Raw genomic sequence first — 26,490 nt, forward strand, 5'->3', positions numbered from 1 at the left:
CCACCTACAACGCATAAGGGGGAACCTCACTACCTACACGCTAGTCCCCCACTTGCCTGATCAGGGCGGCCGAGGAGAAACCCCAGCGGGGTGCCCAGGTTCAGGCCTCAAACACTGCACTGCTCCTCAGGAGGACAGCTAAGAGGGCATGCACACAAGCAAGATGAAGGCCCCACGCAGGACACTAGAGAACACGGACATCAGGGGCTCCTTCAAGCACCACACCCTGCAGGGTGATGTGATCCGGGAGCACAGCAGAAACAGATGGATCACGCCAGGGGACGGCCCACGCAGCGACCACCCCCCGAGATGTCCAGGAACAGAAACAAGGACACACCAGTGCCCCCCCAAAGTGGCAAAGAAAACCAAGGAAGGAACCCTAGCGCATATCTGGGCCAGAGACACAGCACACTAGGGGCCCAAAACGCCTCCGACTGGGGGGCTGATGCTGGCATGGGTAACAGGCAGGACGATCAGGAGAGACCGGTGACTCACTCCTCACTCAAAGGCCTACTAGGAGAAATAGTAGAGAAAATTACCAGCGCAGGGCAAAAACAAATGGACACTTTAAGAGAAGACTTGGCCAAAGGAATACAAGAAATAAGAAGGGACATCAACAAGATCTAGGAAAGGGTGGACACCAATGAGAGGACCATTCAAGAACTAACAGAGGAAGCACGTAAAGCAGACACCCTGTTGGAAACCCTGGCAGTAGCCACCCACAACCTCGAGCTAAGGGCCGAAGACCTGGAGAACAGGTCCAGGCGATCCAACATACGGGTCAAATGCTTACCGGAGACCATCCAAGACCAAGAGTTGACTCAAGTCATGAGATCCATCTTCAGAGACCTGTTGGATGCAGAACAGAATGTGGATATCCATTTTGATAGAATTCACAGGGTGGGCCGAAATGCCAGGAACCAGGAGCAAGACCAAGAGATGCCTTGGTAGCGTTCCACAGCAACACCCTGAAAGAACACATTTTGGAAAAGGCCAGGACATCAAACCAAATCACTTACAACGGCGCAGAAATCTACCTATCCCAGACCACCCTAAACAGAAGACTGCGCATTGCCCAGGTACTGACTCACCTGCGAGACCAACAAGTGCGATACAGGTGGCAGCCTTTCACCTGACAGGGGAAGCACCACAAAGTAACAGCATACGAGCAAGGTGCAGCTATACTGGGAATTGAAGAAGAAACTCAATTACTGCGCCCTCGCCATCCAGTCAAGCTAGCGCCCAGAGAACATGGGAGTGGACAACGATAGAGCCCAGAAGAACCAAGAAAGGGGGGCGACAACCCTCCCGCGGAACTCTGCCCCCAACGTAGGCCCCGCCAAACCAGGGCAAACAGAGGAACAGAATAAATGATGCAAGTCTGAAGGCACAAGTTCTGCAACTATGGCATCCCTGCGGAGGGCGTGAGATTAATTACGTGCTAGAGCAACAACAAGTGGATACGATCCCACACACTCGCAGAAGGGAGGGACAGCGCGTTGGAATGGGAGTGGGAAATCCCGCGTCGGGACAAACTGGGCATGAACTAGGGTCTAGCTCTCGTGACCACAATGCGAGGGGGGCTGAGCGCCAGCTGGACCCACCCAGCAGGGGGGGGAGCAGCACGAGTGGAATGACGCACCCAGGAGAGGAGGCTGGCCCACTAAGAAAACGGGGGGAAACTAGAGGGAGCGATCCCAGGAGACCCAGGACCACCAGTCCGGATAATAACCCAAGAGACCGAAAATGGCTCGACCAGACCACTTGAGGGTACTATCTCTAAACATTAATGGCCTTAATTCCCCACTCAAGAGCAAAAAGTTGGAGAGATACCTGAGGAGAGAGGACCCACACATAATCACAATCCAAGAGACCCACATACAGACACGGGACACCCATAGGATTAAAGTCTGGGGGTATAAGAGAATCTTTCAGAACACACAGGCCTGTAAAAAAGGGGGAGTCCTCATAGCATTGAAAGACGGGCTCGACTTATCTGTAAAGGGAATGGAGAAGGACAATCAAGACAGATACCTGGCACTCGCACTAGAAGGAAGGGAGAGGCCTATACGGTGGCGACTCTTTACACTCCGAACACAGGCCAAGACATCTACATACACAAAGCCCTCACTCGCCTAGGAAAGTTTGCAAGATCTCTTATCATTTTGATGGGGGATTTCAACTTTGCCTGGGACCCCACTAAAAATGGGTCCACAAAGACCCAGGGTCCCCCGGTGCTACCCTCTGGGGACCTAAAACGGAAGATACAATAACTAGCCCTAGTCGACACATGGAAACTAATGCAGGGTGATACGGAAGGATACACCTTTTACTTCCATGCCCAAAGGTTGCACTCCAGGATCGACCATATATGGCTGTCCAGCTCACTGATGGGGAAAGCCACCGACTAAACGCTGGGAGCTATCACTCTTTCCGACCACACCCCAATGACCCTAGCACTGATAAGGAATAGGGGGCCTACTGGCCTCTGGAAATGGAGATACCCAGCCCAGCTCTTCAAACATATAACCTTAGTGTGAGAAGTGACGGAAGAAATCGAAAGCTTCACCGAAACCAATAAAATTGGGGACACCACCTGCCAAACCTGGTGGGACGCACTTTAAGCGACAATCAGAGGCAGGATCATAGCCATAAAAGCAAGATGCACAAGAGAACTGAGGCTGAAGGAGGCCCGGCTAGAAGCAAAATTGAAAGAGATAATGACCAAAATGAGGCCGAAACAGACCCCTGCTATGAAAAGAGAGTACAGGGCGATACGGGTGCAATTAGACACCATACAAACCAGGGTGGCGGAGCATAACCTCCTGTGCCTTAAACAAAAGTTCTGGGTCAAAACTAACAAAGCAGACCGCCTCTTAGCTAAAATGTTGCGGAAAGAGGATGGGGACAGAACAATCCTATAAATCAACCAACAGGGGGGCTGGAGTTGCACTAAAACCAAAGACGTAGAAAGGGAATTCATGAAATTCTACACCACTTTGTATAGCCCCGACAGTCCATCCTTAGAAAGCCAGGAAGCTTACCTGAGGGAAATAGATCTACAGTGCCTAACAGGTGTAGAAAGGGATACTCTGGAAGAAAAATCACAAGGGATGAGGTCAGGGCCGCCATAAACTCACTACTAATCAACAAATCCCCGGGCCTCGATGGTTATGTAGCAGAGTTCTATAAAACTGCTAGGCAGTACGCCATGCGGTTGTGTCTGCTGTGAGTTCCGCTGCAGGGTACCCTGAAGCGCATGATATCGTTGCCAAAACGCATGAACTCCGATGGATTCCGAGATGAACTGATTGCTGATAACATGAGGGGACCAGCGATGAACATTTGCAGTGAAACGGGGCTGCGAAGTGAGTGAAACCTGCATCGTCCATCCCGACCCCTCCATAGACAAAATGGCAGGCGTGTCAGCAAATCTGCAAGGCTATCCACTGCACCAGGGGCGCGGACTGGCTGTCGAGGCAGTACATGTGGTGGCCAGATCCTGAAGTCTATGGAAGAGTGTGTCCCTAGAAACTAGCGCTCTTTTAAATTGAAACCAACTGTGGGACTAAAGACTGGAGCACTGCACCGTAACAGAGTGGGCCACACTACGCGGCAAAAGGAGGATTGCAGATAACCACCAAGCTCAGTTTGAAGTGAAGACCGTAAGTCAGCTGCAGTACACAGAGCGAAGGGCTTATTGAGCCCATTGCTGCATCCTGTTGGGGGAAGAGCAGGGGACGGTAAACCGGAGAAGGCAGGCGGGACTTCTCCAGCCCGGTGAGGAAGAGGTATGCGGGCGGAGCTCCTGAGCCGCTGGCTGCTGGGCGGCCCCGGCGCCATCGATCAAGTGCGCTCACGGGAGGACACCGGGAAGTGCCTCCCCCGACAGCGAAGCTTACAGGAGCCATGGTGGCCTGCAGTTCTGCCGAGCGGGCGTAGTGGAAGGCCCATTGGCATGGGACACTGGAAGCCGATTCCCCGCTCCTAAACCTGCTGCAATCGGCGCTGCGAGTCCCGTGGGGCTGGGGAGAGCAGCTGAGGCGCTGGGATCATCCGACTAAGACTGAGTCTGGAGTAGGCATGGCGGTGCCTCAGAATAACACATGAACGGAAGAAGCTGGCCCGGTGGTTAAAATGGGAAGGTGAGCAGAAAGCCAGATGTCTCCCCCTTACTCCTGCTCCCTGGGGACTGCTGAGCCAGATATAAATGCAGTGTGATTTCCCGTGTTTGAGGCACTAGCTTCACTCAGCCCCTAATAGTCCGGAGCCCTCCCCCAGAGTGGATCTTTGGGATAGAGCGGCTTCAAGTGGATAACACAAGCTCCAAAATGCTCTGAAGATTGTCGCTGGGAAGGTTGCAGCAAGGGATAGCTACAGAGGAGGTTGGGGAAGGACAATGCTCACAGTGGGCCTCGGAGCACAATAACAGAGGATTGACCCCCTTGAGACACCTGTGGTTGAGAAGAGACCCCTACCTGACTAGCCGCAATAAATCGGGTACTGATCATCGTTACCTCGACCCTCAGATACCACGAAAACGCGCCGTTGGTGCCTCGACCGGCCAGCATATGTACGGCCGGCAATGCCTAAAGCAGTGGGGAAACGGAGAGGGCATGGAATTAAGGCCTTCCTAACGCCTCAGCCGACAGACACTTTACAGAGGAAAACAGCAACAGTGTACATCCACCCGGCTCCTGCGACGACATGGCGTTCTCCAGAGGTGACTTTGGGGAGATGCTCAAATCTCTTAAACAAGATATCACCCAAGAAATTAAATTAGAGCTCAAAACCTTTAAGGATGCCTTGGTTCGATCACTCGCCAACCTAACTACTCATTTTTGAGTTAACGAGCTGGAAAATGTAACGTGTGAACAAACACATGGCAATGAGGTGCTCTCGGAAAGAGTGCGGATTATTGAAGACCATCTAGAAGACATCTGGCCGAAGCAGGCAGACCTTGAAAACAGATCAAGGAGGAATAACATGCGCCTTTGTGGTGTTCCACGGCAAGTACCAGACCAGGAATTGCCAGAATATGTGAGCGCTCTGTTTAAATCCTTACTGGAACACCCGACTGCAGAAACTCTGGTTCTGGATAGAACCCACCATGTGTACTCTTCAACACAGCAGAGGAGGAATCTGCTCCCGGATGTCCTTACCCGGGTGCATTTCTTCCATCAGAAAGAGGAAATAATGACGGAGGCCAGGAAGTCCGAATCAGTGCAGTTCCGTGGATCCACGCTCCAGCTCTTTCGAGACCTCTCCCCATGCACGCTCATGAGCCGCAGAGATCTGCAGAGGGTGACGTCCTGGCTGCAGGCCAAAAAAGTGCGATACCGCTGTGGATTCCCATGTATGCTTATTTTTGACCTTCATAATCAGCACTACATAATTTCTTCAGAAGACGAGGTGAAAGACTTATTGGCAGAAACAAACAGCAATGTCACATCCGAGCCATCCTCCCAAGAATCAGCAAATCCAGACCTACACCCCACGCCAAAAGATAAACGAAGGATAAAGAAACGTAAGCAACGGAACGCAAGGACCGGCTGCAAACGCTGGATGATTCCACTTCTCACCAGGCCACGATGGACATGGAAATGTCTGTGACCCCGTTGCCACCCCACTGATTGCTAATGCTCAGCTGATTTTGCTTGCGGAGATCTCCTGTGGCTCATCTGGTGCAGACGGGGAGGTGATCCTCTCTGGCCGAATTACTTAACTGGGAGCCGCAAATCTTGACTGCCAGCCTTGTAGCGAGACTCGGGCAAGGCACCAAGTTTGATCCAGTGAGATTCACGGCCCTAAGATCTCTGCATGGTACGAGACTAGGAGGTCTCCATTGGCTCTCTAAATAGCTCCTGCAGGAAATGATGAAGAGTTCAGCTGATTGGAATCTAAAGGAGTGGTAAAGCAACATAGTCACCTCACTGGCTGGTACTGGCCCCAAAGACTTGGGGGTGCGACGGCGGCCTCTAAGGTGGCCTTATGCCACAGCCGGAACAGGGGAGCAGGGGAGTCAATAGGGGACTAACACTCTTGGGCTGCCGTGATAGACCCTCAAAGCTTGATTCTGGAAGTCCATCGCTGACTTGATGCAGGGCGACAGGCTATCTACTCATGAACTAGATGCGGAGATAGAAACTACTCATAGGTGAAGGGTGGTATATCGAGTGCCAGATACCGGTTGGAATTTATGGAGTTCAAGAATTGCATGGATCAGTAAAAGGTGGGCGCCCTGGGCAGATTACGCCTGTTATTGTTGATGGTTGGTCAATGTTGGTTAGGAAAATTAGGACATTTGAAGCCTCACTTATGGTGGTTAATATGCTCCTTTTTGTTTGTGTTTCTTTTATGTTTTTTTTAGACACACTATCACTAGGCCTCATTGGTGGCCCTACACATACCCTGCCACTTGTAAACGCCAGAACATCTCTTAGCCCTCGGAACGGATTCTCGTTTGGCCCACCCCGACACCAAGCCACGTCACTTTAGACTCTCACGCACATGCAATATATAAGCTTGGGATGATCGGGAGGGGGGAGAAGGGGTTTGGGAGGTCTCACACAGAGGCAGGAGGATGTCACTACACAGATCACTGACGCTTGAGCGATCGCAGAATGGCGACCCCAGACGTTAAATGCATTACCCTCAATGTCCAAGGCTTGAATTCCCCCTTAAAACGCAACATGTTATTCCATAGACTAGTCACGCTTGACTTCGCCCTCTTGTTCCTCCAGGACACCCTTCTCCAACCCGCTGATGAATGTCGCCTTAATAATAAACTCTACTCCACGAAATTCTTTGCTTCCAGCGGCTTGAAGAAGAATGGGGTCACCATTCTGGTGTGCAAGGGCATCCCCTTAAGAACAATGAAGGTGGAAGGTGGTGCGGGATGGAGAAGGAAGGTTCCTCTTAGTTGTGGCAATGTTGTGGGGACGCAAAGTAACCCTGGTTTCAGTGTACGCTCCAAATGTTAAACAAGACGCGTTCTTCGCTTTACTATCCAAATCCTTGATGGAACATTCAGGAGGCGAGTTAATTTTCGGGGGTGATTTCAACGCTGTGATTTATCCCTTAGTTGACAAGACGCTAGCCCCAACGGCTAATGATGAGAAGAATTTTGTAGCCCTTACTACACTACTGCGAGAGCACTCACTTATAGGGGTATGGCGTTTTCTTCATCAGGAAGAGTGGGACTACCCTTACTTTTCCCCTGTCCATAAGGGATTCTCTAGATTAGACATATTCCTTCTCTCAGATACGCTAATCCCCCTGCCGGTAGATGCCGAAATACTTCCAGGAGCTCTTTCGGACCATGCCCCGGAGAGGCTAACTCTTTCTCCCCTTCAGACATTCCCATCCCAAAAGCCACCCTGGCGACTGAATGATCTTGTACTGGAAGACCCCCTAATTCGAACACACATAGCTGAGGCCATACATTTCTATTTTAGGGAAAACGACAATGGCAATGTGGGATATGACATATTGTGGGATGCTGGGAAGTCGGTAATTAGAGGGCACCTATTTGAACAAACTGTGCAGAGGGAGAGAACCAGAAAGGCACTACAAGCTCAACTAGAGGGGGAAGTTTGCAGGCTTGAAGCAATACACAAAGAAAAGGACTCACAGCGTTCCCTAAGAGACCTACGAATAGCAAGGAAAGCGTTGGAGGCACACCACACGGCAAGAGCAGCACACTATATGATGCTTACAAAGCAATCATTCTATACAAAGGGAAATAAATCTAATTAACTATTAGCAACTAAATTGAAAAAACAAGTAAAACGAAATAGGATAGATACCTTGCGAGACGGCACAGGTAATATGTCTCGTCAGAGGAAGATAAGCTTCACATCATTGAGAATTTCCGCAGGGAACAGTCAGCTCCTCATATTGGAGACTCGCAGACCACTGAAAAATGTATACTAAATGCACGACTCTCGCAAGTCCCACAAAACCTATGCGACCCCCTCGAGGACCCAATAACGGGTCAGGAAGTAGAGAATGCGATCAAATCCCTTCCCCTCGGCAAAGCCCCAGGCCCGGATGGGTTTATGAATACATTTTATAAGGTCTTTAGGGTGGAGCTTATATGGCAGAATCTACCACGACTTGGTTTTAAAGTCTGGTAAAGATTGCAACGAATGTACGTCTTACCGCCCTATAGCTTTACTTAACACGGACACGAAAATATACAGCAAAATTATAGCTCGCCGTTTGGGAGAGATCCTGCCACTAATAATAGATAGGGACCAGACCGGGTTTATTCAAGGCCGATCGGCACATGATAATATTAGCTGGTCAATAGACCTGCTAGCCCTAGCCCCCAAAATCCTGGGTACTCTTTCGCTTCTGTCTCTAGATGCCCATAGGGCATTCAACAGTATGTCATGGCAATACTTGGGCCTAGTTCTAAAGGGCTTTGGGTTTGGTCCCAAATTTTCAAGGCTGATCCTCCGAAACTTTCAGATCCCGTTCACCCGTGCGCGAGTCAATTCGCAGTGGTCCACTTCGATAGAGCTGGGTAGGGGAACTAGGCAAGGTTGCCCCCTATCCCCATTGGTGTTCGCAATGGCGATGGAACCTGTAGCCCAACTGATCCGGCTCCACCCGAAGATTCGGGGATTCGAATTTGGAGGGCAATGCCATAAAATCACCTTATACGCGGATGATGTGCTCTGCTTCTTGAGAGACGCTCTTAACTCCCTTCCAGCCCTAATGGACTTATTGGACCAGTTTGCATTGATTTCTGGATTTACGATAAATACGGCAAAGTCTATGGGTTTGGGCCTATCGGAACCCTCTACCACTTTAGCTTCCCTTCAGAACATGTATCCCTTTCAATGGAAAACTGCACACTGTACTTATCTAGGAGTACGCTTGGCCCCAACGTATGAGGGAGTGTTGAAAGACAATATTCCCCATCTCCTAAGGGAATCCAGAGATTCTTTGCAGAGGTGGGCCTCACAAGAGATATCATGGCTCGGGTGCATCAGCGCAGTGAAAATGTCCCTGCTCCTGAAACTTCTATACACATTTCACGCCCTACCAATCATGATCCCGGAACACAGCCTTCTTGAGATGCAAAAGGAAATCGTCCGATTCATATGGCAAGGGAAAAAGCCTAGACTCCCGCATAAACTCCTTACGAGGGGGAAAACACAGGGAGGGTTGGGGGTACCTTCAATCCCGCTCTATTATCGAGCAGCCCAAGTAGCGGTAATGCTGGGCTGGACTGACCCAATTGAATCACCTAAGTGGCATGACATTGAGCAGTGGGCAAATTAACTGCCCTTTGAATTATTTGCCATTCTTCCCAAGGGAAACACGCACCCAGCTAGGGCCCCTTTTGCCTACCACGACAACAACACTCTGATGCTGGGATAAAGCCTGTGCACAAAGAGGCTTCCCAGCAGGCCTAGGCCCACTCTCCCCTATCACACAGAGTCCAGCCTTCACCCGGGGTCTCCTGCCCAGCTCCTACCGCTGTTGGTCAAGGGAAAAGCCGTTAAGACTCTGAGACCTTTATGATAAGAACTCACCCCTTACATTTGAGCAATGTAAAAGGACATTCAACTTACCATAAACTGAGAGATTTAAATATATATAGCTCCATCACTGGATTACCACCCCGGGCCACCAGGCCCCCAACGGGAATAGAGCTAACAGTCCTGGAGGGCCACCTGCTACAGACTCCTAGAGAATGTCCCGCCAGATGAAAAGCTCCCCTACATGTTGGCGTGGGAACGTGAATTGGGAGTGGGGATCTCCCATGAGTCCTGGCAGAAGATATGGGATAGAGCCACAGGACTTCACAATGCACTACCATAAGAGGAGCCCTTAAACTCTGCTACTGCTGGTACCTGTCTCCACATAGGCTGCATTCGATGAACTCAGATTATCCAGACATGTGTTGGCACGGATGTGGGGAAAAGGGCGACCTGGCTCACCTGTGGTCATACTGTCCAATCATACAATCCTACTGGTTGGAAATAAGATCTAGGATCAGAGAGATCTTGGGTGCCTCGCTCCCCATGGACACGCAAATCCTGTTGCTGGGCGATGACCCTGAGCGCTAGAGCGGAATTGATCTCTCAACTACTTATGGCTGCTAGACTCACATGGACCTGCTTCTGGAAAGATGTAGAGGGCCGACACATAGCATGGTGGTGGGTAAAAGTCTGGGAACTCCTGGGGATGGAAAAACTCACAGCCATGGTGGATGGGAAAATGCTCAAATTCTCCCGTATATGGGGACATTTTTGGAATATGTAAGTAAAAAAAAATGTTTTTCCAGCCAAGACTGGTGAAATATCTTTAGAATCTGTGTCAATGGTTCTGAGATACTTTATCTAGATGGGGTATGGTTAAAGAGTCGTACAGGATTATCTTGTGGATGTGGGCTTATGAATGTGTGTGTGTTTTTTTTTGTTTTTTGTTTGCTCCCTCATTCCCCAAATGGGTATTAGATACTCCTAACCTGTTTCATGAGCGTGACAAAGTTGATGAGGAACAGTTATACTGTTACTAGTTAAAATGAAGTTTCGATATAATGATGCGGGCCAGTTGGCACTCGTCCAATATGGATTGTAACATGTCATGGGGCAACCAGACGTGGACTCCCTGCTCACTGTGCTCAGAGAGACACAGCTTCACCTCACTGATGAGGCCCAACAAGGCTGAAACACGTGTATGGGGTTGCTGTTGGTACTCTTGTTCAGAGAGGAATTGCCATAGCATTTCGGTGCTGGACTGTCCATGTGGGCGGGACAAAGACTGATCTGCAAATGTATATTTCCCATCTGTGAAAGGTACAGTGAGCAAAAAGTGTGTGCTGCAAACTCTCATCTCAGAACAGGTTATCATGCCATGCTCTTTCTGGAGAGGAACGCCTGCTACCTTTTGTGAAATGGATTGTAACATGTAACATGTGATATTGATGTTTATTGAAATTTAAATAAAAAATTACTTGGAAAAAAAAGAGGCACTAATACCACACCTTGCGAACCTGTTCAACCACATAGGGAAGTCCAACACACTACCGAAATCAATGAAGGAGGCCAAGGTGATACTAATCCCCAAAAAAGGTAAAGACCCGACCGAGTGCGGGTCATATCGCCCCATTGCATTAATAAATGTGGACGACAAAATCCACATCAAAATTCTAGCCACCAGGCTCGAGATGATCCTCCCCAAACTGGTCCAGGTGGGCCAATCGGGCTTTGTCAAGGGAAGACAGACGGGAGACAATATAAGACGAATAGCCCACCTAATCGAAAAGGCCCAGATGAGAGGAATCCCTGTGCTCCTCCTAGCCGTTGATGCTGAGAAAGCCTTTGATCGGGTTGAGTGGGGATTCCTCTTTGCAACCATGGTTAAGATGGGTTTTGGCCCACGCTTCTTAGGGTGAGTCAACGCTAACTATCAGCACCCCCTCCTCCGGCTTGCGATAAAAGGGCACATCTCAGATCGGTTGAAGTGGAAAGGGGCACAAAGCAGGGCTGTCCGCTGTCCCCCATCCTGTATGCCCTGCATTTGGAACCCTTCCTTGCGGCCATAAGGCATAACTAAAGCATAGCGGGAATACCCTTTGGAGGGGCCACGCACAAAATCGCCACCTTTACGGACAATTTGATTTTGACAATGAAAAGTTACTGTTGAAGTTTTAAATTCTGGATATTTCTAATAAAAACTTATTGGAAAAAAAAATAATAATGCTTACCCCCTCCTTTCTTGGAAGGCCCCGAGGCCCAGAAGACCTGCCCAACATGGGCTCCCGGGATACGTCTTTCCTCACCTGTCTCTTGCACCAATAGCACATCGAGATCACAATTCTGCAGCTCCCTGGCCATCAATAAACGTTTGGTGGGTGAATTTAGGCCCTTAACATTCAGGGTCCCTATCTTCAGTATCTCAGCCCGGTCCCCTTTCTCAAAGTGCACCATTTGGAAACATGAACCCCCTTGCCGACCACTCAACCTCACATAATACAGAACTAACTAATTTTGCCTTTCCTACCCACAAACCTAAGCTACACCCCACCCAACCCAACCACCCATCCCTCCTCCTGAACTACAAACAGTAACCTTTTCGAGACACCCACCATACGGTGTGCCACCAGGGACGATGGTCCACCTCTCCCGTTGATTTCAATATTCCCTCACCTCCCCCCGGTGCTATAATTACCCGCATAACAACATCCCAAGTCCCCTTATGAATTTACACTCCCCTTTCCTCCATCACAGATCTCCAGTTCCCTTCTGCGGGGGAGTTAAGTTTCTTGAATTTCCTGCCACCCGGCATCTTTTTTTTGGAGCTCTGCTGTCCCACCGGTCTTTGCTGTTCCAAGGGTGCGGCCTCCGCTCCTCTTGGCCCTCAGTCATTTCCTCGGCCTTAAGAACCTGGAGTACATGCTGTGCCTCCTGACCACTGGTCACACGATAGTCCACCTCCCGCGTTCAAATGACAAATCAAAAGGGAAGGACCAGCTATACCTAATGCCCTTTTCAGTCAGCCACTGCGTAAGGGGGCGACAATCTCTACGGCGTGTCAGAGTAAGTCCCGAAAGGTCCTGGAATACCTTGATTGTGTTGCCTTTATACTGGAAACTCCCCAAACGCTTCGCCTTTTCCAGTACTTCCATCTCCTCTCTATATCTGAGGAAACAAACTACTATCTACCTCAGGCCTTTGCCACCTCCACCTCTGTGAGCTCTTTCCGATTGAACCTCTTTACTTTCCTCCAGGGAAAACAGTTGGTTAATCAGCCCTTGTACGTTCCATCCCACCGCCGCCGCTGACTCTCCCTTCTGCTCTCTGACTCAGAGGATGCGCAGATTGTTACGTTGCTGTCTATTTTTCTGGTCATCCAGGGTTCAGCAGGGTTTCTTCTTCTCTCACTTCCAAGTCTTGTCAGGCGCGCCTCATATTTCATGACAAGGAGGTCCACCTGTAGGTTATTGTTCTCCATCCCCTCCAATTTATCTTCGAGTTTACCAACCCTTCCCCTGAGATCGCAAATGAATGCCTGGATGTCAGCCCAGATCGCCTTAATGTCTTCAAAAATATCCCTTAGGTCTTCTCTGGCCAGGACCGGCGCAGGCATACCTTCTCCAGCTGCCATCCTGTGTTGATTGAGGTGGGTGTCCTTCTGATCCCTCCCTGAAAACATTGAAGCGATAAGACTCCTGCATGGGCCCCTCCTGTGCGTTCCAATGGCTCCCGGAGCCCCTCCATGGTGACCGCGGGGGGGCTAATCAGCTTGCCGTGGTCCATCTCTGGTCTCTGCGGGGTGCTGTGTGCCCACCCTGTGGAGGACGGGAGTGGGTATGTCCCCCCCAGGACCTTTCACCTCCCTCCAGACCCCAAATCCACAGCTGGCTTCCCCGCTTCCTTCGGCCGTATCAGATGAGCCTGCCCACCACTCCCTTTGACCCTGTGCTTCAGAGCGCATTCCTGAGCCAGGGTGGGGCACCACCCCTTTGTCAGCCCTCTTTCCTGGACTCCAATATAATGTTAGTCCCCAGTTCTCAGTTCAGCAGCACTGGTGTCCCCTCACTCTCCTAGCAGGTGTGCACCCGCCTTGTAGCGATATGATCTCATGTCAATTTTGACACTGGTGCTCAATTTGTTGTCTTCCAACCCACTACTTCCCTCCGACTCCTCACCTGCAGAGCTGGAATCCGAACGATAATGTATGAGGCTCTCTCTATACGGCTGCAGCTCTGATGACAGAAGCCTGCCTCGATAAGAAGCCACAGTGGCCACCTGGGAACGGTAGCACTGAGGCACCTCCACCCTGGCAGGCGAATATCTGGGGAAAAAGCCCTTGGCAGAAAAAACCCAGTGGTGGAGAAGACGTCCTGATGACGGTGTAGCTGGAGCGGAGCGTACGGAGGAAAGTTCTTCTCTTCCTTGGCAGGTAAGTGCAGTCCAATCGGTAACAACCGGAAATATGAACGAGGAAAGGTAGAAGCCCCCTTGGCGGAGAAGTATCCAGAGGATGATGCTGCGGACAGCAGCACAGGGAAACGTGGGCAGGAAGAGCCAAGAGCTAGAAAGAAAACAATAAACCAATAGATGGTGGAAAAAGGGGTGGCAACTAGAGGCAGAGGGGGAGGGAGCAAAGAGTGGAGAGAGAGAGAGAGGGAGTAAGCGGGGGCCTGAAAACAGGAACCCTCGGCGAAAGAGAAAAACAGAGGGATCGTTGAAAACAGTACCAGAGAGAAAGCGAAAGCAAACACTCCAACGTTGCAATGCGCGGCTCGCTGGGAGGAAGGCAGTAAAGTACCTCCCCGCGAGCCGAGCATTGGCAACCTGGGAAGAAAAGACTACACCGCCACCATAGGTTTAAGGAAAGCGTGATGAAACATTCAATGGACGCCCCCAACGGAAGCGATTCCACTGCTTCCAGGAATTCGGGCGCATGACATCCCGACAAAGGGCGGGACCCAGCCCCTCCTCTGTAACTCTAATGTGTTCTCCGTTGGAGTTTTCACCTCTAGGGTTGCAATGACTCCGGTGCTTTCTTTCTTTTGTCCCTACCTGGGCCCTTTATGTGCAGTGTAATCAGCCCGAGGGGCCTCTCACCATGTGGTGTCGCGTGGGTTAAAGCGCTCCGGTTCGCCCTTCAAAGGGAGTTTCACCTCTCAGGCCCGGGTTGCAGTGACTCCTAAGCTTTCTGTCCTCTGTCACAGCTTGGGACCTTACTATGCGATGCAATCAGCCCAGGCGTGTGGTGTTGCATGGGTTAATGCAATCTGGTATGTCTTTCAGTTGGAATTTCACCTCTCGGCCCGGGTTGCGGTAGCTGCAGATCTTTCTGTTCTCCGTCCCTGTGTGGGACCTTTGTATGCCATGCAACACGCCCAAAGAGCCGACCATGCATTGCTACGTAGGATAATGCGCTCCAATATGTCCTTCAGTCGGGATTTCCCTTCTCGGTCCCGGGTTGTGTCTACTCAAGGGCCTTTCTCCTCAGGTCTCCAACCGGGGCCTCCCGCGGCCTCCCGCTGCCACACTGTCACCCCTGAGGGCCTCTCACCGCCTGGCAGTGCGTAGGATAACGCACAGGCTGCTTCACTGCCGGCTCCTCACCTCTCTGTCCAGGTCCTTCCAGCACCTGCCTCACGGTCCCCGCTCCTCTGGTCTGCGGGCAGTCCGGGGCAGCCTTTCCGCCGCACTCGAACCACCAGTCCTCCAGGACCTCTGGCAGGCTCTCAATGACATCCTGCGTCCCAGCACATCTCCCAGCTTTGGGGCACTCGCATCTTCCTCACAGGGCCGGCGCGGCAGGACGACACAGTAGTCGCATCCACCTTCCTTCGTGACCGGTCAGCACTCCACCTCAGAGGTCTCCCTCGATTCCTTGGGGTCCACGCCTCCACTATGGATCGTACAGCGTGGGACAGCGCGGGGTCACTTATGCCACCAGGGTGCCTGTGGGTCCCAGTTACGGCCCTCCACCAAGACTGCGCTCCCCCTCTGTTGCCTGGGGGTCACCGGGACTTTCTGCGCTCCACCTGCAGGGCCCTGCTTTTCCCTCCTGGTGCGCTCCACCGGGCCGCTGCAGACTTTGATTCCCCCTGTCCCACCCAGGACAAGGACAAACAGCATGCGCCTACCCCTCATGGGTTCGTAGGGTTCTGGGGTGCCGCCCAACAGCTCACAAAGCACCAGGGGGAGAGCAGCTAGCACAGGCCCAGCGGTCTGATGCGGAGCAGCTTCCTTACGTAAACTATCTTGGTCCGCGCCCCTTAGCAGTCTCTTGATGTAACATTTAACTCCTCCAAATCTTGCCAACGCGTTTCGGATTACAAATTCAACCTCAGGGCACGTTCACTGTTCTTCTGATAGTCAAGTTCCTCAATTTTACCTATAAAACATTTATAGGATTACATTTCAATACCTCTGTCTCTCCTCTCCTTTTAGGTAAACCCAAATAAATCAACTTACACTGACCTTTAGTGAAAGTATAATGCTCTTGGGATCGTGCACCTATAAACAAAACAAGAAAAAGTATGCTTAAAGGCATGTATTTTATATGGGTATCTGCCAGAATTCTTATGTGGACCAAGAAAATCAAGATGTTATTTGATGTACTTACTCAGATTCCCCATAGGGTTAACCAGGACTCATACATGTTTGTATCTTCCACACTTTTCAAAGTTCTTCTTATAATGACATGCCAGGTCCTAATATCAGTTTTCACATTGTTGTTATTCTGATTTCCCTCCCCTCACTTGCTTACTGACAGTAGCAGCGTTGTTCTTCCAAACAGAACCGTACTGGACCAGATTAATCAGTCGCGTGCTGTATGCTAACCTAAGGAAACATTCCTTTACAACTTCACCCGCATTTTCATTGTTCCCACAACAGGGCTCAGCAGAAAATGTGTTGCCCATCTTAAATGTACCGAATCCCTAATTGCACCCATCTCATATCGCCAAGTCTGTATGCTTCATTCAGTCTGCTCCTCGCTAATGTTATTTTGTTGGCATCTCGGTATGTTGTTTATTCTCATTAATATTACCGATTGATACATTGATTTTTTTAACGCAACCGTCAATAGTCGCTCACCAAACCCGTAAGAGGCAACATTTCTGAATTTACAGATATAACGCACACTCACTTTCCTTCATCTAAAATAAACCGGGAAACGGCATAAGTGGCAAGAATCCGGCTAGCCGGTCGGGTGCCACAGTAACATTGCCGTCCGTACTCAAAATTCATTTGTCTTCTGAGCGTGTGATATTGGAACTGTTGTTGTTCCACTGGTGTGCATACAAATTATTAATCCCAAAGTTCATTCTTTTCAGTATCACCAATACCTTTCCATTAGAATGATTTCTTAAACATGGGTAGTTCTCTCAGCTTTTTTAGAATTAACCACTGGGTTTTTAAGTAAAATATTTTCACAAGTAGGTACTGGGCTCACATATGATGTGAGATTATATTTCCATAATTAGCTTAATAGACAATAACTCAAGCCTGGAGTCCAATCTATTAACAACTCTTCGATACAGTTTTCACCCTCTACGTGGTACCCCTTTGCCACAACCATCAGTCACATGTCATCACCAGTCCCACTGCACCTCTCCCAGTATAACACTGTTCACATACACCTTCTGTTCCGTTAAAGCTCTGAGGTCCAGCCTGCTCCCAATCTAACATAGTAGTCACTCGATTGACTTTCCATATTCAAAACTGACCTCAGGGAATTCGATTTCTCCTCACAGGTCAAGCCTGCTCACATTCTATCCATCACTTTCAAATAAAACATGTCCAGTCACATTCACTATTCATCCCTCTTGATGCCAAACAATCCAAGCGGTCAATCCACTCCACTTTTTTCTGCATCAGCAGTCGTGTTATGTCTCCTCCCCTTTTTGGCACCATTACTTGTTCTAAGATGGCACACTTCATCTGCGCCACATTGAGGAATTTGAATATCAGAAGAACAGTGAACGTGCCCTGAGGATAGATTTGTAATCCGAAACGTGTTGGCAAGATTTGGAGGATTTAAAAGTTACATCAAAGACTTAGTCCCATGTTTGAATTATTTACTGTTTGGTAAATGAAAGGGCAAAACACTATTAGTGTTGGGAAATACCCAAGGAAATTGAGTTCAATGAATTATGTAATTTGTTTTTTGACAAAATTATAGGAGCACTCTGTGTAGTTACTAAATAGTTGAGTATGTTTTTATATGCAAAGATAAACATTGCGTGTTGAAAGTAATGACCTTTTTTTACTTTGAAAGTTTACCTTTTTACTCAGTTGAGTTGATTGATTTGGGAGAAAACCTTTGGGAGTCATCTCCATTAGAGTGCATTTGGGTTACCGACTGGCAACAGTGGGCTATTTTTTAAAGGAGGAAATAACATCAGGAGGTGAGTGTGGACAGCAGGAGGTGTTTTTTGTGAATGAGATGGTAGTGTGTAAAGTCAAGTAGGGGCAGGAACTGGACAACGGAGGAAGGGATAAGAACATAGAAAATGAGACGTTTACAAAAATAACTTCAGGGGGATGATCGAATCCTTGAGTGAGAAAGGTGTTTTGAAATCAGGATACTGGGCTAACGCAAAAGCAGTCCGAGCAGGAGAAAGAGAGTGGTACAGATGCAGTGCAGAGAAGCTCTAGAACAGAAACCGAAAGAGAAATGCCAGAAGAAGCAGTTTCAGCCAGGCCTGGTTGGCACTAGGCAGGACCAAAGGTTTGAAGGAGAAACATGACTGGGCCAAATAAGGTATCCGGTATATTGGAGAAGAAGTTGTCCAAGGTTCACTCAACTCACCTTAGGGATCCATGTGCAGCTCCCCTGATGACTACACCTTATAGCATGTCATCCTACAAGCCTTGGTGTCAGAGTTGTTCAAAGAAAGAGGGTTCACAAACCCTTTGAGCCCGTAACACAGAGGACTCGAGATGCAAAGGTACTTCTGGGGTACTGTGAAGAATTGAACTTTGGCTTGAGAGGCCTAAAGCTCTGTCAACCGCGTTCAGCAGGAGAGACAATGGACCCAAGAAGACTATCATGATTATTGTTACTATTTTCTTTGTGGGTGTTCCCAGCTTCACTCTAGTTGACCCTCACTTGTAAATAATTTCCAAATGAACCTATTGAACCTGCAGTACATAGTGTTGGCATACTTCTTGATCTGAAATGCCCTACCTGACGATTCGAACAGTTTTTTTATTTTACCTTCAACTTAATTAGGAGATGATATGGTTACTATAATTAATGCAGTTTTTCTACTTTTTTAGCTTATCTAAATCCTACCATTTAAAAAAGTATAGTGACCACAAGTTTCGTAATTGGACTTGAAGCTGAAGTTATATTCTACAGTACCCTTGAGAAAATATTATAGTAACAACAATTAAACCAAAGTATAATCATCATTTTCATATTGGGACTAAATTGGTATTCTGAGCAATTGCTTGAGCTATATTTATTTCATGCCTTCAATTCATAAGTCAATTATCTTTCCCACACTTTATTAAAACCTTTGATTTTTGATCTGTATATCTCAATTTAGTGTGACTCTAATTTTCAAATATATAGCAATTTTGAGCTACTCATTTGTCATTGGCAAATCATTGTATATGGCCACTTACAAATTAGGTGAAATATGTAACCCTCTTGTCCCTCCTACTTGCTAGTCATGCCATAACCTTGATTCCTCAGGAGGACAGCTCCAAATGAGGCATTGAGGCTGTATTGTACTAGTAGAGACACAGTCTAGAGCAGTCCACCCAAGATATTAGCAAGATTATTCCCATGAGAACTATGCAATCAAAGAACTGGAGTGCTCTGCTATTAAGTGGGCCATGTGAGCCTTTGAAATATTACTAGGGGAGTATTCGAGAGTGGCAACCAAGATAGCTGCAATGTGCTGAGGCTCATGTACCGACCCACTCATCCCTCAAATTACCTAATTGTCTGTCTACAGCCTTCTGAATGCCGTCTGGCTTAACGCACTGCACTAAAACAACATTTGTGATGGCTGGAAGGTTTAAAATCCATCTTAAAGGGGCAGTTCACTCAAAAATGTTATTCTTTTAAAAGATGGGCCATAATAAAAAAATATAGATACAAAATATTTTCAGCAAATGAGCCTCGAAGTCCTACTTTTAAAGCTATGGGAGGCATCCATTTTGTGAAATGAATGAGCCTCCTGTGCTTATGTTAACTCTGCTCTTGCAGCAATAATCAAGCAAAAGCTCCCCTACTGGGGGCTTTTGCTTATTGCTGACAGAGGGAAGAGAATGCTGGCAGGCTATAGCCTGCCAGCGTTGTATTGACAATTGCAATTACTTTCTGATTACATTTCCAGGGCTTCCCTGGGCCGGGGGAGCCCTGGAAACTTAAAACAAAAGTTCCGGCAAATACTAATATTCCGCTGCGGCACGGCAGAACATTAGTAATTGCTGGTACTTTCGTTTTAAGTTTCCAGGGCTCCCCGGGCCCAGGGAAGCCCTGGAAATTTAATCAGAAAGTAATAGCAATTGTCAATACAATGCTAGCAGACTATAGCCTGCCAGCATTCTCTTCCCTCCGTGGCACGGGTGAGCCCTGGAAACTCAAAAAGGAAGTAACTGCAATTATTAATATTCCGCCAACCGCTGCAATCGGTGGGCGGCGAAGTGTATGTAAAAGTTTCCAGGGCTTAAAAGGAATGTCACTGCAATTATCAATACAATGCTGGCAGGCTTTAGCCTGCCAGCATTCTCTGCTCTCCGGCAGTAATAAGCAAAAGCTCCCAGTAGGAGGCTTTTACTTGATTCCTGATGTAAGAGCAGAGGGAGGCCAATTCATTAAAAAAAATGGAAGCCCCCATAGTACACACTTTATGGCACATTTGCTGAAAATGTAACATAGGAACCTTTAAAAAAATATTGTTCATGTATATTTTTTATTATGGCCCATCTTTTAAAAGAATACAATTTTGGAGTGAACTATCCCTTTAATCTCTGGCATTGCTTAGGGCAACCCGCCAGACCATCTTTCTTCGCCTGCCTGGCCATTACAGCGAGAGCAAAGACCATATGCAAATCAAGCTTGGTCCCACCTCAAAAGGGGAGTCCAGCCCAAACTGCTGCATCACATCCCTTTTGCACTAGACCACAAGGAGCCCCCAACATGTTCTGGCCTCATTTGGTATCATCAGTGAGGTGTAGCTTGAGTCTTGTGACAAATCTAAGGATGTTGTCCAATCTCCCCTCGGGGGAGACCTTTCCCATTGGGGCAGGGCGGGGTTTGTCCACAGTACAATAGCCCCCCTGCGGGGTGCACCGATGGAGAATCAAATGGGGGAGGAACCCCCTTATGGATTAGAGATGACTATGTTCAGAGAACATGGTATGCCCCTGTGTTAGTACCTCTAAACCCCTCTCCAATGTTCAGTCCTCCCCTTCCTTCTTTAGATAAGGCCAATTGGGATCTCAAAAACTTGTTTTACCCCAGGAATTTCTCTGCCCCGACTTTGTTCAACTCTGCCCCTCAGGGTCTCAACAGGATCTTTGTTATGCCCCCTGCTTTGTAGAGCAATTCCCAATTCATTAACCACGTTTTCTATGCAGATGTTCTCAACCCAAAGGACTTGCTCTTTAGCCCTGCTCCGCGGGTTGCTACTCTCTCCAGCCTTCTGTCGCCTCTGGAAGTCCCTGGGTCCCACTCTTTCCGCTCTCTAGCTCGCTGCCAGATACCCGCTCCCCCCCCCCTCTGTTCTCACTGTGTGTCAGCAGTGTGCTCCGCTGCGACGTGACTGCTGTCTGGCCAGTGTCCCAGTCTCCTCGGGTACCTGTTCTCTGCACGGCAGCTCCCTTCAACTCGCGGTTCCTCCAGGGAAGATCAGACTATGAAAGAAGTCCTTCCTCCCTTTGTATCTTTGTCCGGCTCGTGTGTGGTTGAGAGCTAGTATGTTCGCTTTGGTTCCGTGAAGGGCTCTTCAATCCAAGTTTTCCTTACTCTTGCTCGTCACAGTATGGCTTTCCTCATACTCATATACCGGTTTACTCTGCTTAAAGTAACTGAGTAGAAAGAGGAGGTAAAGAAGATGGGAGTGTTTTGGGTCTACCTTTGTGGGGGGGGGGGGTGTTTTTGGGGGTAGAGTGGTGGTTCTTATACCGCGTTTTCCCTTTATAGAGATGGTTCCCTCCCATCGGATCCTCCCACTGAGCACCACCCCCAGGGGGACTATTGGGTAGCGGCCTCACCTCCCTGATCACCATCGGAAGGGTCCCCCTCCGAGGGTGAAGTGATGACATTGAGGGGTGCGTCACAGTACTTCAGCGTTCGGTTGTCGGGACACCTGTACCTTGGGTTGTGTTGCAGCGTGCTTCCTGCTTTAGCGGTCCCAGACCGGATTGACTGGGGTCCCTGACTTTCTCGAAGCAGCTGCTGTACTGGGGGAGTCCTTGCTCCTAACCCACTATGTCCCCTGCGTCGTCCTCCTTTCTCTGCCGAAGGGAGGGCCTCCTTCTTCAGCGTCTCGGCACGGGTTGTCGGTCTGTGCTTCCTGCCAGATGCTTTCTCTTGCGTGGTATCCTACCAGTATTAAATTCCTCCCTGGAACTGGAGAAAGAAGTCCATTGGCCATCAGCCTTTTCAGGGAGTTGAAGCGCGTAGAGGTCATTCACCAAGCCATCCACCAGAACAAGGGGCCCTACATATTGTTAACAGGGTCACTTCTCATGTAGCCAACAAACATTGGGCTCTTTGAGGAAAAGGAGGTGGGATAGAACCTTGACTTGTGCATTTATTATCCTTAGTGGGAGGGGGGAGGTTACCCCAGTGGTATCTCACGTGCCCTTAACCCTAGGGAGGGTCTTGCAGATCCGACTCACCTCTCTAGTCCCAGAGGGGGTGGTTCCCCGTTGGGGAGAAGGGACGAAGTCCCTGGGTTCGTCACACTTGACAGTTCCCATAACTCTTCTCTACTCTTTGCACAACCATGTGCAGACCAAAGACCATACCTTCTGGACAAGCCCAAAGGGAAAGGATACGGTACCGAGACCAAAGGTGGCACACAACTGAAGGGAGAGTACAGCTGAACTTGCGTCAGTGCAGTTAAGAATTAAATTGGATGGAAGTGGAAGATGTCAAGGGCTCATGTACTGGCTTTAGTAAACCACTCCACACTTTTAAATCTGTTTTATTTGAAAATGTAATACATACATTTATTTTAAAAAGAACTTGTCCACCTGTAAAAGTGGTGACATACTGTATATTTAAGAGTTTTCATCCCCTCCTTCTCAAAGCTCAGGCCATGCAGGTTTTAGGAATCTAAATTTGAGATAATTCGGCAAACACCATTTTTATGCTTTGGCATTTTCAGGAAATGTGTCGTAAGAAAACTACAAACATGTGGTACTATTTTGATTGCTCTCTTATAGCTTATTAAAGAATGATGTAAAATGGTGTGTGGGTTATTTCTTTTTAAAAAGGTTGGAAGGAAACCTACAAAATGTTAGTGTTTCGCTTTAGGTATAGCACTTTTAATGTATTCAATTCTTTTCTATCTCAAATTAAGAAGGTTGTTTCCAATTGAGTATCTGGTTCAAAATGATGCAGAATACCTATATCTTCAAAGTGAGCCTAGAATAATGTGTGCTTTATTTACAGGAAATTGGAACAGGAGGTACCTGTCAATGGAAGATATGCGGGCTTAACCCCACTACAACACTTGCTGTGTACTTTGAAGTAGTGAATCAGGTAATCGGTTTTCACTTTCAACTTTTCTATTCAATTTCCATGCAATGTATAACTTTGCACTACGTTTCTTTCCTTTAGACCAATGCAATGCTTCTTAGCACCCAGCTTAGTGTTGCAAGTTACAACTACCCTTGTAAACAGCATGATGACTGTTCAAGATATTCACTGCAAACGATTTGACCCAGGGTAGGAAAACATATTCCACCAGCCACAGAAATCCTGACAATGGACCTTTAATTTATTGGGGGTACCAACAGAGCACTTTCGCACAATCACTGCTAGCTCCATCCAACCTGCCTTGAAAGCTCCTTGTTCCTTCTTTCCTATCATCCTCTCAAAGGACCTGTTTGAGAAAGATTCCAGTACTTTGTGTGCAATTTAAATATGTCATAGTAAGTTCACTACTCTCCCTCGCAATCCCTGATCGTGTGAGCTTAGTCGCACCCTAGACCCTGCGTGCACCCTCCCATTTTAGGCTGCGTGCGTCCCCTTGCAATCCAGATTACGTTTGCTCATTTGCGACCTTAGGCTGCGTGCATTCCCTGATCGCGTGCGCTTCCTCGCACCCCAGGCCGCGCATGCTCCCTCCCATTTTAGTCCACTTGTGTTCCCTTGCAATCCAGATTAAGCTTGCGCACTTGTGACCTTAGGCCATGTGTGTTTCCTCACATTCCAAGACTGTGTGCGCGCTCCCTCGCAACTCTAGGCCTTCCACCACTTGGCCGTGTGCCTTCCGCATCCCCTGCAGACCTTCCCCTTTCCTAACTCCTTCCCCTTACCTATTGTGTATTCTGTGTTTTGTTCTCCATGGCTGCTGCATTCTTTTTCCTCTAGGTTCTCTTTGTAGTCTGTTCTGCCTCTTGGGTTTTACTTTCATGGTTCCTTGCTTACATCGTACTGTCTGCATCCCTGCTGTATCCATTCTTTACTTCTAGGTTGTTGGCAACTGACTTGTCTATATATTGCATCTGAGTTTCGCTCATTGTTCTATCCGCTGTGTGCCCCTCCTCCTTCTGTGTCACCCCCTCATCCTAGTGTTCCCCCCTGCCTGCCCCCGAGCTCACCCCCCTTTCACTCCCCCCGCACCCTCTATGGTGCTCTCCGTCCCTCCTATCTTCTCTAACTGCTTTTCTATCGACTATCCTATCCTTCTCACTAAGTCTGGTAGGAAGTGGTCTCCAACCCAGGCCTCCCCATCGCTGATGCCTACGTCAGTGCTTCCTGCAGACAGACCCTTACCAACCTCCTCTTTGTCGTTTCCTCTCCACGCCTATGGACCCCCACATGGTCTCTGTTCTCTTCACCCATTAATGATGGCACACGATGGGAGGCCCTCCTGGCCTCCTTCCACTCCTCCAAGACCATCATTAATGTTTACCTAAATGGGACCGTCTTGGTCCCAGGCCCCCAGGCCAACCTTCCCCTTTTTGATAGACACTTACCGCGCCTTATTAACTTCCTTTCTTCTCCTGCTGTCCTTCTTTCCCCTCCCTGCATCCTCCATCCTCTGCCATCTCTACGGCTGCCTCTTCTGCTGCCCCGGCCACCATGTTGCCTCCTTCCTCTGTCACCTCTCTGGCTTCAACCTCCTCCTCTCTGGCAACCTTGCCCTCTCCTCCTTCCTCCTCTGCCCATCCTAGGGCGCCTTCAACACTTCCACAGGGTGTACCTCTGACCTGTACCCCTCCACGGAAGTCTTTCAAAGGGGGCAACCTTCACCACATTGCCACTCTCGCTCAGCTGTCAAACACTCCTCTGACATCTGCCGTCTCTTGGAAGAACTCTAGCTGGATGCTCTCGGTCTGATCGAGACGTGTTTCACGGCCAGCTCTGTCAAAAGCTTTGACACTCTCCTTCCTGATGGCTACAAGATCCTCTACGTACCCAGAACCAACCATCCCAGTGGGGGTGTAGCCTTGATCTTCCTGGAGTGGATCCCTGCTTATATCATTTCAATGCAGGACTACTCCTTTGAATGCCTGGTCTGCAGGCTCTTTCTCTGTCTCCTGGACTTTCTCTCAGTGTGACCACTATCTACTGGCCGCCAGGACAGGTAGCCTTCTTCCTTTCTGAGTGGGCGGATCTCTCCTCCTGGCCTCTACCTTTCAGCGCCATGATGCCCAAGGGCTGCCTGAGCGTAATACAAATATAAAAATAAAATAAACTACTCCTCCTCTGAGACCTTAACATACACTTGGATGCTTCTTGTCCTTCTGCAGGACTCTTTCGCAACCTCTGTGACTCCCTCTTTCTCTCTATTCTTCCTTCTGGGCCGACTTACTCTGCAGGGCACACCCTGGATGTTCTGATCTCCTGAGACCTCCCCCTCTCCAACCCTCTCACCACTGCTCTCTTCTGGAGTAATCACTTTCTCCTTTCCTCACATCTCTCTCTACCCCTCAGGCCAAGCCGTCTCCAGCACTGCCACCTACCTTCACGGTCCTTCGACCCATGAAGCATGTGTCAGTGGAGGCTTTTGCCGCTACTTTCTCTCCTCCTTCTGCACCATTAGCTGACTCTCACCCTGATACAGCCCTTTCCAAACTTCATCTCTGACACTCTTGATGTACTTGCCCCTGTCATGAGGATCCGCTTGAAGCTCAAATCCAAGTGCAAATCCTGGTACGACTCCGACCTCGTCACCCAACGAAAGTGCAGTCTGGCAGAGAGGAAGTGGATTGCAACAGGTGCACCCTCAGGCAAACCAGCCTTGCGCTTGCTCCAAGGGTAGTACAGACTCTGTCCTCGCCAAGAAGAGAGCTCACATTCAAGCCTGTGTCTTTGCGGCATCTAACAACTCAGTCGAATGCCTCAAAATCTGCAAGGAGCTGGCCAATCCTGCTGCAGTCTCTATCTCTCCTGTTCTCTCCCAGGCCCCCGGTACGGCCTTGGCTTCTCATTTCATTACCATGACTCAGGACATCCTGTCCACCCTCTCTTCCTCTTCTTCCTCCTCCCCTCCTGGCCCTCTTGTGGCTGCATCTCCTCCTCCCTCCTCTTCCTTTCCCCTGTTCACCCCAGCGCCGTTCTAGATAAGTCCGATCTATGCAAGTCTCGTCAAAACAGGTTCTCCCTTGTTCCTCCAGAACCATCAAGGAACACATTGACACCCTTGCCCCTTGGAGGATTTCTGCAATCACTCTTTTGCCACTGGAACCTTCCCCTACCCCCTGAAATGCTCCCTTGTGCACCCCCTGTTAAAGAACCTCTCTACCGTTCGTTCCTTTCTGGCTAACTATAACCCAATCTCACTCCTATTCCTGGGCAAAA

At 49.0% G+C, this 26,490-nt stretch overlaps 1 protein-coding gene across 1 annotated transcript in view; it reads left to right on the plus strand.

Annotated features, from left to right (window-relative positions):
* SEC23A (SEC23 homolog A, COPII coat complex component) overlaps positions 1-26,490 on the plus strand; it is a 1,668,754-nt gene that overhangs the window by 908,520 nt on the left and 733,744 nt on the right. The window contains exon 12 of the mRNA XM_069637506.1: positions 23,131-23,220. Coding sequence (XP_069493607.1) covers positions 23,131-23,220 — 90 coding nt within the window. The remainder of the gene's footprint in view (positions 1-23,130; positions 23,221-26,490) is intronic.

This window comes from Ambystoma mexicanum, chromosome 14 (assembly GCF_040938575.1).
Source record: "Ambystoma mexicanum isolate Mex_15411 chromosome 14, UKY_AmexF1_1, whole genome shotgun sequence".
Taxonomy (NCBI): domain Eukaryota; kingdom Metazoa; phylum Chordata; class Amphibia; order Caudata; family Ambystomatidae; genus Ambystoma; species Ambystoma mexicanum.